General features: G+C 36.4%; 1 protein-coding gene across 2 annotated transcripts in view; it reads left to right on the forward strand.

Moving 5' to 3' along the window:
- The window catches only part of LOC145688938 (uncharacterized), a 344877-nt gene that overhangs the window by 105399 nt on the left and 227353 nt on the right, over positions 1 to 12125 (forward strand). For both annotated transcript variants that reach the window (XM_081763105.1, XM_081763106.1), the window contains exon 6: positions 9919 to 10021. In XM_081763105.1, coding sequence (XP_081619231.1) covers positions 9919 to 10021 — 103 coding nt within the window. The remainder of the gene's footprint in view (positions 1 to 9918; positions 10022 to 12125) is intronic.

The raw sequence follows: 12125 nt of genomic DNA on the forward strand, positions 1-12125 counted from the left end.
ATTCCATTGCAATCAGTACAATACTTTCCAACTTACAAAGGTGTATACACAATTTTGAATCAATCTTTTATCTTATCGGTGTCATTATGAGGTTTCACTGTATATTATTATTAATATTATTATTTTATGTCATTCTTTTTTCACGACGTAGCATTCATATATCACATAGCTGAAAAACTGGGATTATAATTCTGTAGTTGATGAGACCATGTAATACATTCGTTTAATGTATCTTTTAATGTCTTTATTACTGATCTTGAACAATAAAGCACATTTTACTTATTTTTGCATAAAGCGTGATACTTGATATGCTTCTTAGTAGATATAGCAAATATGTTCCTCAGGGATATTGCTATTTTAAGAATTTCAAACCAAAGAATTCTAAAATCAATACGTTTACGTATCGTTTACGAGTTTCTGCTTGAGATAGGAGAGCTCTACAAACCTAAGTACGTACTAAGATAAGTGCGAAGTAGGCATAACCTAACCTAAGTAATCTAGTAGTGCATCATCCCACCTTACTTCGGCTTCTCCCTTCGCTCGTTCTTCCCAACTGCGCACTCCCCATTAACTACCTACAACCGTGCTCCGCGCGGCCCACCAGTCTCCCCTTTAGGTTAATAATGGATTTCCATATGTAATTGTGGTTCCTCCCCCGTACTCACACCCTCGAGGTAACGTAACAGAACATAAAATGAGTAAAGTTTAAGTAGAAATTGATGATTGCAGATTTTATTCTGTTTTTTGTTAAATATTAGCTGGATGGGTAACTTTGAAGTAATTCCTTTGTTTACAATTACAGTTGTATTTTTTTTATTTAATATTTGTACTAAGTCCTTGTTTAAAATCTTAAATTAAACTCGTTTTATATAAATGAACCACCTGCACACTATACCAAGACGACACATACCAAAACAGGTAAAAAAAATACTATAATGCTATTAAAAACTACACTGAGAAAAAATGTATGCGGCTTACGTAATATCGTAGGTTGCATTTGTAAATCCTGTACCTTAGTTTTTGGACAACATACAGTAAGCGTATAAATGAAAACGCATGTTTTATAATACTTTCTGTATAAGTGTTCCATCTATACATAATTTCCGTATGAAACAATATAGGCTGTCAGGATCTCACATACAAATGGACGTATATAACATATAGCTGACGAAGGTAGCATACATATATGTATGCAATATAAGGAAGACTGTTAGACATCAGACATCCTGCAAAGGCATGATGTAATACCTAAGGGCAGTTCCTATGTAGCATACGGATAAGCTATGCTGCGTTCTGATTTTTGTAGTAAGCAAGAGGATTCCGTATATTTGTATAATATGCCACTGTCCGGAGAACAGATTTTCCTCAATGTAAGTAAAACGCTGCACCCATCTAGTATCGAGTAAAAGCATCACTGCTTCTTTCATGTTGAATTACAAAATTATTACGCGTACGCGACTATGAAATAGTTCCAATTTACAACGTTTTTATATGAAAACTAGCTACTTCCACGGGATCTCCCACCCCAAGTACAATACAAAACATTTTGCTACTTAATTTCTCCTCTAAATCTTGCAAATTTTTACTAGTCCTGGCTCCACAACCCGGAATTTAATCCTTAAACTTAAACGTTAAATATGTTCACTTGCTCAGTTACTCATCTAATTAAGGTAATTTAGCTTAACTTTATTCTTCTACGAGAACAAACATATGAAAGTCTTTGCAACCATTACTTCGGTGAATGTTCCACCACAGTTCTTGTTTTACATACCACATCACAATAATTTGGCCCTACTAGAATCAATCGCCTTTAACGGAACTCGGAGCTCTTAATTCAATTCACAACTAATTGTTCCACAGTTAATCTAAGGTTTGCTGTTGACGAGGATTTTGCAATACATGTATGTACTACAACTACACAATAGAATAACAATAACCTACCGCCGTTACAGCAATCGACAAAGATAAACGCTTTGTTCCTGCTCCTGTTTTTATGATTTGGCTTGCAGTAAGCACTTCGTCTCCTACCTCCCAGATCACTATTACAATTGTGGCGTAAAGTATTATGAACATATTCCTTCTTTTCGGAAAACTTGCTTCAATATATATTGTGTAATTTCATATCGAGATTCGAGAAGACTGATAAACTTTACTTTAACTCCTTTAAACTATGTTTAGAAGTGTTCGTCAAATAGTTAAAATGGAAAAATTCTTGGAATAATCTCTTTTATATTGCATTTTATTCTTAGTGTTCACACATAGAATTAATCGAGATTTTTTTGCAAGTCTTCAATTAAAATTTTAGAGGGGGCCAAGAAAAAATTAGGGGGGCCCGGCCCCCTCTTGGCCCCCCGTGGATACGGGCCTGGCTGAGAGTAAGCGAAAACTTGCATTGACGCACTGTAGTGTCCATAAATCATGTCTATTTACAGTATAATTGCAGTATCTTTTCTTCTTTACAGAGAGAATGAAAATACTGTAAAGTATATCGAGAATGTAGATTACACTTTATAACCAGCGTGAGCCAAAACTATATTTGTAACAAGTTTTGGCTATTTTTGTCTCATGGTATCTAGCTACCTCAGCCTTTTAAAACGGGAGTGATAACAGTGTATAGAAAAATAGTCGAAAACGTTGTTTCATTTAGTCGTCCGTTTTAGACCCCTTGTATATTGTAGTTCATTCCAAGATAGGTCTAAACGCGCCGGAAACGATCCGAATAGACCCATTGGATAAGCAGCGTATCTATCTACCTCTGGTTAAGACTAACAAATGGCTACAGCAAACCAAGTAAAGTACTTTGGCTCAATAATATGTGGGCAACACCTGGACTTCCAATACTATTTATCGTTTATTTCTTTCGAAATAGAGATTTGATAACTCACAATTCAAGCGTTTTCCAATTGTCTCAAAACACGAGATCGACACCGTAATAGTCAAAATTATTTAAATTGTGATAGAAATAAGTCATAAATATTATAATGTCACAATATGTGCTTTTGGATTTTTCTCCCTAATTTTCTCTTATAGGGGCGAAAATTGGAAGTTTAGAGTTTTCTCCCTTTACCTGTACTATAAATCATATATATAAGGCATATGTTTAGTTGTTATATACAGGAAGTTGCCTATGGATTTTGAAGAAAATTATCACAAGTGAAATTACAATGTTTAATTTCACAAATGGCCCCTAGTTTACTCTCTTTGAGGGGAAATTTCGAGTTTTCGAATTTTTATTATATACTTGTGTCACAAAAGATATATATTTGCCAAATTTTAAGTTCCGATATTTACAGCAAATATTCTATAAGCTTTGATGAATGAACGAGTGAGTCATATCCCAAATATATAAGGTTTGCAGGACCCTGTTATTTGTAAATGAATTTGAAATGGAATTTCGAATTTTCAAGGCTGTCGGCTGGTGCAGTTTAGAATAGTAACGCAGTAAATTCTCATTGTATCATCTTCAAGAAAAGATAAATTTGTACATGTGCAGAATAATCCCTGAGTTGCTCCTCGTAACTAGACACACGGCATGCACCAGCTGAAAGTAAGCGTTTTAGACAGCCAGTTGAGACTTTGATCAAATTGGGGGGCCCCATCCGCCTTTAGGCTCAGGGCTACAGCCCCCTAAGCCCTCCTTAATCCGGCCTTGATCCGTGAGTAGAAAATGAAATGAAATCCTTGAGTTTTATGCCCCACGGTTATGCCGGATAGGCTAAACGAGACGGTGATGTTGAGAAATGAATGAAATGGTGAAATGAAGAAATTGGGAGGAAATAGGAAAATCCTGAGGAAACCCACGTACACGGTGTTTGTCCAGCACAAAGTTCATTTCGCGCGAGCTGGGATCGAACCAGGAACCCCAAGCACCAGAGGTGAACGCTCTACCACTAAGCCAATGCGGCCACTAATCCCTGGGTAGGTTTAACAATATTTTTATTTAATTATGCTATATCAATTCCTCTTGTTCATAGAACTTTCGTGTGGCCTTAAACTTAAAGTAATTTGACAATAATTGAATTTAAAAAAAAACGCAAAATAACTATAGAAGAATATACTCAAAACACAAACTGCACAAAACATAAATTTAGATGAGAAATCAGAGTAAATACTGGCATATTAAGAAACATTAGAAATTTTTAAAGTTGGAAAATTAAGTGCATTACAAATGTTTACTTTGAATTGGAATTATCATATTGTTTTTTAATAATATAAAGAATAACACACAGTGGCGTATTTAGGAGGGTCTTCCGGGCTTAACCCCTCGGAAATCTTACTTACTATAGTAAAGTAAATGAAATATCTTGCAAAATTTTCACATTTACAGGCAAAGCCCCCCCCCCGAAAGTTAGCAAAGCCCCTCCCGAAACGAAATCTTAAATACGTCACTGATAACACATATAGCAATTCTCCACTCATTCAATCTAATGATTGTAATCCTTCTCTCTTTGAATTATAGAATCTGTAAATCCGAGAATGTTAACACAAATAAAAAGCTAGTTGTTATTAATGATCTTATTAGCTATAATGATTACTGAGGGAGTAATCAAAATTCGTATTACAAAATTGTCAATTAAAGAAACACTCATTTTGGAACAGGTTGGCCCCTTTTGTAAGTGCGCATTCATGGTATGTCTTCCACATATAAGGGCACGGGTTGAATGAGATGACATATATCTTTCATGTTTAACTTAAACCAAACATAATAGTGCCCCTTCGTTATTTGATATACATTTAGGTTTTATGCCTAACTTACCATCCATCCAACTGGAAGCTTCCAAATATCTAATTCTTAATTGGGTTGTAGCCAGGAAAGTGTGGGGTAAATGACAAAGTATAAATAAATCATTATGTGTACCTCTAAGAAGCCTGCGGTGATTGGAGCGCGGTGACTAGAAACTGTTTGCCACTAGATGGATTTAAAATACTTTTTCCCAAGTTAATTTTTTTCCTTACCAAAAGCGTAAGAGTAGTGAACTTTGAATGCATACTACAGGTATCTCTTTACTGTTTCATAAGATGAGACTAATCTAAAACGCTTTTTTTTTTAGTTCTTGTAAAAGCTGGTAGATCAATTTTCAAGATGTAATATATACATTTTTAATTTTTCCCCAAACTTTTCGCTGGTCTAGTAATTAACACGCGTCCTTGGTTCATTAGATCATGGGTTCGATTCGTGATGAAAGAGTACCTAAATTTTAAAGTATTATGGTCGTTCACATACCATTTTTCACTGTAGATCTACGTCTTATATAGCCTTGGTGCATAAAAGAGATACTAAACTTCAATAATCATCATACTCTTTCCTCCACATACTTGTAACCGGTTTGAGTTTTATGAAAGTTGAAACACATTTAGTTTGCAACATCATACTTGAAAAAGGACTTTGACCACATTTCGTGAAAATAGTGGAACTTCCAGGCTACTAAATCCTCCCACACTTGATAATAGATGAAACGGGAGAATCCAGAGAAAACCGATGCACACGGTGTTTTTCTATCCCAAATCTGACTTGGCACTAGCCACCATCGAACCATGAAACGCCACCATAAGCGGTCTACCACTTTATCAATAAGATATTTATAAACTATACCGAAAAGATGTCCCAAATTGTAAGTGCTGCATCAAGTGTTTAATGTTTTACGTTTCTATTTTAATGTTTTTGTGTATTTATCTTTTTATTTATTAAGTATTCCGAATTACTTGGAATTAAGATGTGTTTTGTTTACTTGGATGACTGTACTTTTAGTGATCTTGGTATAATGGTAGAGTTGGAAACTAGTATAATATTTCTCAATTTAAAAAAAATAATCCCAAATGAGATGGAAGAAATATAATGGATATATGTAGTTTGATACTATAATGCTACCACAAGCTCTTATGCCATGCTTATTGCTATTCTCGTTGCTATAGTGGCTAGCACTCATGACTTTGGTACGTGGTGTCCCGAGTTTGATTCCCGGTTGAAAAAGAACAGAAATTGCAACGCACAAATGTAGTTCGGATTCCACCTCAAACTTTAGATTTAAGTGTCTAATAGCCTTACTGCTGAAAAGAAACACTGAACTTCAAATCACTATCAGATGAGCATAATTTATAAAGTTTCAGTAAACACTTCAAGAAAAGTATGTTGGTAGCACTGATCGTCCTACTTAGACCCCTCCGTCCTATTTAAACCCCTATCGTCCGGCTTAGACCCATTTTTGGTCCTCAATAGACCCATTCGTCCTGTATAGACCCCTTGGGTATTTTCGTGCATTGCAAAAGGGGTCTAAACTGAACGAAAACGTCCGGAATAGACCCATTGCAGCTACCTATCTATCTATCTATCTATCTATCTATCTATCTATCTATCTATCTATCTATCTATCTATGCTTCCGTTTAATACCAAGTAATTATATTCTGAATAAATTCTTATACAAAGACTAGCCTTTGGCTAGCTGGGGACTCCGCCCGTCCCCCGCGTTTCCTCCACCTACGGCCTCGCATCTCTTACGTATTATCCTTTGCATTAACCGTAATTTTCTTGCATTCGCCTTCATATTTCCATATTTCCTGAATTTTGCCAGCTTGGGGATTCAGCTTCACCTTTACTCGGCCTACGGTCTCGAACCTCTTAAACTCACATTTCTTTCGAATTTCAAGTTTATTTTCCAATTTCATCTTACTAAAAGATAAGATTTTGTATCCCAAGAAAATGTCTATTTAAATAACATGGAGACTTCTTTATTGCCCTTTCGCCTTCTTAAAAATTAAAAATATTCACTTTTGGCAATTTCTCTGTGGGTTAGTCCCAGAAGGCTACAATCATGCCAATAATACTCATTGTAATCCTACCTTAAATGCTTAAATATTTTGCGGTGTAGAAGACGTCCCATAAAAATAACATGGGAAAGATTGTTTAGATTCCCATAAAACAACTCGACAGTTAGAAATTTTTACTTTTGATGATTTATGTATTTAATGCTAACAAAAACTTTCAAGCATACCGAATTTCAAGTATGTATTCCAATTTCAAGTTCCTAAAATATGAGATTATAAATCCAAAAAGGCTCATTTAAATAACATGGGGATTTTTTCTTATCCCCTTTAGGCCACTTGGAAATTAAAAAAAAACATTTTTGGCAATTTTTCTGTCGGTTAGTCTAGAAAACCTACAATCTCGTTAAATTTAATCATTGTAGCCCTACAGAAGATGAATAATATTGGGCAGGAAAAGATGTCCCATATAAATAACATGGGAAAGATTTTTCTGTTTCCCATAAAAGCACACTAAGGTTGGATTTTTTTTAATTTTTTGTGACTTTGTTAAATAATTCTGAAGCAAATGTACAAGCATGCCGAATTTAAAGTGTTTATTCCAATTTCAAGTACCGAAATATGAGATTATAGGTCCAAAAATAGCCCCATTTAAATAACATTGGTAATTTCTTCATCCCTTCTTTACACCCCCTAAAAATTAAAAATATTCGCCTTTGGAAATTTTGCTGTAGGTTAGACCTGGGTAGCTACAATCATGCCAAATTTCAACTTTCCATGTCGACCGGAATAACCCTTTTAATTTATATCAGTTAATGCATTTTTATATATAGTTGAGATATGTTTAAAATTTATATACAAGGACAGGAAAAAATCTAGAACGTTTGGAAAAGAGTGAAAAAATACCTAGTATTCTGTGGGGCCTCCTTTTGCGTCCAAAATAGATTGGATCCGAAGTGGAATGGACGTATACAACTCCTGAATCGTGGTGTGTGAAATTTTGTACCATTGTTCCTCCAAAACATGCTCCAGTTCCTTAAGGGAGGCTAGTGGAGTGTAATGAGACCGAACACGCCTTTCTAACTCAGACCACAATGGCTCAATGATGTTCAGATCTGGTGATTGTGGGACCCATGGTAGGTGTAATAGCTCCTGATCATGCTCCTCAAACCATGATTTCACCGTTTTTTGCAGCGTGGCAGGGTGCCAAATCATCTTGGTAGATGCAAACACCATCAAGGAACAATATTTGGGCCATGGGTAGAAACTGGTCCCCTAAAATGTCCTCATGCGGCTTAGCATTTATCATTCCATGCAGGGCTATAACGGGCCCTGCAGAAAACCACGATATCACTGCCCATACTGTAACAGAACCACCCCCATGCTTTACAGTTGAGAGCAGACAGTTTGTATCATAGGCCTGTGACGGTGTTGTTCAACGTAAACACGACCGGTTGTTGAAAAGAAGGTGAAGGTCAATTCATCGGACCACATTACGTGTTTCCACTGCTCATGAGTCCACGCCTTGTTGTCCCTGCACCACTGGATACGCCTCTTCGTATTTGCTGCTGTGACCGTGTCCTTATGACCTTATCTACGTCCCTGAATATGTGCGTGATTATTTCCAACATCGAAAGAGGGACGATTGTGCAAGTGCTGACTTTTTAAACATGTCTCATGTCACTTCAATATGAAAGGATACAGTGACCATGGTTTTGAAATACACCGTATTCTGGCTTTTTTCCTTTCAAGCAACACAGATTTCAAAGGCGTGATTATTGTTATGGAATGTTAGGTACTGCCATAATATTTTTCACAAATATCAAGTAGACATTCACTTACCTTCTACTCAAACTGCAGAACGAAACTTTTATTTCTTCAGTGCTGTGCACAACAAAACAAACACGACGGAAACGGAAGGCACCAAACGTTGGAAACACGTCACTGCTCTAGTAACATCTACAACTAAAGTTTCGATATTCTGAACGCAAAAATGATGTTCCAACCAAAGAGATGTTGCTGCAGGCATAATCGCAAATTGCAAGGCCTATAATAAATATGGAAAAGTATAGATTCTTACTGTTGCTCAGGAGCAACAAGGCCTAATAAAGGGTTAACAATAAACTGATTTTTGTTTTCCACATATGATACTATGTTGTGCACCTTAGTGCAAAATTTTTGTTGGACAGCTGATCTGGGCAAAATAACACGTTAGTGACAGAACCTTGCAATAAAATATTGTCTGCTACCTACATAAGGGAAACAACATCACAATATAGATTATCAGAAGATTATTATGAATACCCTGACGTTCTTAATTGAATTTTACACACCTGGCGGAGCGTTTCGGAAAGAAATGGCATTGTTCAATTTGAAGGTGAACATACTGGAAAGTGATATTTGAATGATAATACAGTAGAATAGGGTAGCAAATACATTTTATTAGCCTATCGATACCGTGTGCCAAACAGGAGGCCATTTGCAAGTTGTAAGCCGGCATTATCCCTCATCCACCCCCAATAAGTGACTTATCTTGCAGACTGTTTATAATTTTACCTCACCGCTTTGCTGAGTACCCAGGAACCTTTCCCGATACCAAAAATGAAGGGTATATCTCAAAAATTGGTAATTTCATATAATACGCAAAATGTTAAATTTTGAACTTGGAACAGTCGTAATCCGAACACACTTTTGATCGAGGATTTCTCCATATGCGTAGTTGTTTCATATATAAAAGAGAGTCAAATGAGCATAGTATCGATTTGAAGTTAGAAAAGCATCTTGTGACGTTCCCTAGTTAATTCAACCCCAAATTTGATAGACAATAACTAGCAACCATTGGTCTGCACACCATAATATTTCACGTGTGTTCTAAGTGCGTAAAGATCTATCACCATAACAATTTTATATAAATTTGAATGAGTCCCATCCATTGCGTAAGATATATATATATAATCCTTGTGATTATTTTGTTTTAGAAAAATCAAATAAAATTCGAATATATTAATTTGTCTTCATAGAAATTAAATAAGTTATTAAATAAAAATAGTTAGATTTCTTATGGTACCATTAAGGCAATCATATTTGCAACTATATAATTGAAAAGTGAAGAAAATGTGCTGCATATTTGGCCTAATTTAATTTTTCAATTATCATAGGGGCGGCTATGAGTATGCAGAGGAAGTGATAAATAACGCATCCCTTCGGAGTGTTGAGAAACCTCCTCTTAAGGCAGTTGTTTATGTACCAATTGGAACCAAGGTAATATACTCATTTACATTTGAGTAGGCAAGAATCAAAACTCACATGTTCCAAAATTTTAAATTTTGGGAAATCGCGAAAAACGCATATACCGTTTTACGCGTGTATTCCTTTGGGGGAGAATGATTGTTCTGACGGAAAATAGGATCAGAATCTAATTTTTACTTTCAAAATGTATGAGTGAGTAGTAGTTCTAGTTATATTCACGCCTAAAATCTGGAACTTGTGAGTTTTGATTCTGATGCAAGGAACATGCGAGTTTTGATACTGAACATGAGTTAACTTCAAACTGTTTGTGTTCAAAAGAAAGGAAATCTCTGTTAGAAATGAAGTAGAAGGTTCGACATTCATTCGTGTTTTATTCTGAATAAAATAAAATGTTATGAATGAAATACCCATAAACTGAAATTACACACCCTCCATTCCCAAAGAAACCGAACGTTTTAAAAAACAAAAATGCAATGTACATTTTGGGACAAATCAATTTTATTAATCAATGTATTCAACTTCCGCATCAATACACATATTTGCACGCTCCAACAAGTTGTCAAACGACTTCTCCATGTCCTTTATTGGAATGGTCTTTAGGACGGCGGTCGTCGCCTTCTCAATGGCATCAATCGATGCGTGCCACTTTCCTTTCATCGCCAAATGCAGTTTCGGAACAGATAGAAATCGCACGGAGCAAGATCTGATGAATAGGGCGGATGATGCAACCGAATAATGTGATTTTTGACCAAAAATTCAGTTACGAGTCCCGAACGAGTGCATTATCGTCCAAAAGAGTCCAACTGCCGATTTCGCGATATTCGGGCCGAATACGACGATTTCTTGCCAGCAAACGCTTCATGACGCCCAAGTAAAACTCTCCAGTGACTGTCTGGCCGGGCTGAACAAATTCTTTGTGGATAATTCCTTTTGAATCGTAAAAACAAATCAGCATCACCTTAACTTTTGACTTCACCAAGCGACTTTTTTTGGGTGTTCCTTCATCTGGCGCTCTCCATTCAGCACTTTGCCGATTTGTTTCGGGCTCATATTCAAAACACCACGTCTCGTCACCAGTTACAATCGATTTCAAGAAGTTTCGATCCTGCCGAGCACTTTTAACGATGTCTTTGCAATGAGCAATTAGATCAACTTTTTGGTCTTTGGTGAGTTTGTGTAGTACAAACCGCGAATTAACCTTCTTGAAGCCCAAAACTTCGATCAAAATGCGGTATGCGGTTGTTCGAGGAATGCCTAATTCCATTTCAATAACTTTCACCGACGATTTTTTGTTATGTTTGATGAATTAACGCACTTTTTCGATGTTTTCTTCCGATAATCCGGTTCTGGGACGGCCTGATCTTTCGTCATCATCCAGCGTCACTCTACCCGATTTGAATCGCCTGAACCACTCGTAAACTTGCGTACGGGATAGACACTCATCACCATATGCATTTTGTAGCATTTGGTGCGTTTCACTAAAAGTTTTACCCAGTTTAACACAAAACTCAATTGCAGATCGTTGTTTGAAACTCATTTTCCGACCGATGTACACAACACACTGACAGTTGAAACGCAATAACTTTGTTGCCGTGCATCCAAATGTCATGACATTTATACCACTTGTCAATGAGGGACTACGCCATACTCACACGGATTTACAACGCCATTTCTATAATCCCAAACACGGAGAATTTGAAACTGTGTCCTGTTATAGGATATTTTTTTTTGATTTCCTTGATATGTGGTGGCGCTCATCGTACAAGTCAATAGTGGCACATGGCTGCAAGTGCTGAATTTTTATTTTGTCCTGTACATCTATCAGAGAATAACCTCATTTTCTTGTATATGGACAATTCTACGGAACTCTGAAAGTGAAGTACACCCGAGGAAACTAAATTTGAATTCCGATTATACTCGTTTTCGAAGTCCAGCAATAAGACGTCGAAGTGCATTTACTAATCTCCCGTTTACTGTCTCTCTGTATGATAGTTAAATATTGTACATACACTTGACGACTATAATAAGTCTTTTGATCTGGTACTTGAGGTAAGGGAAGATTCTTCTGGCAATAGTACGAAGGAAGCAGTGTTTCTGGATCCTCGTTCTTCAAATA

The sequence above is a fragment of the Thermobia domestica genome, chromosome 7 (assembly GCF_964235325.1).
Source record: "Thermobia domestica chromosome 7, izTheDome1.hap1.1, whole genome shotgun sequence".
Taxonomy (NCBI): domain Eukaryota; kingdom Metazoa; phylum Arthropoda; class Insecta; order Zygentoma; family Lepismatidae; genus Thermobia; species Thermobia domestica.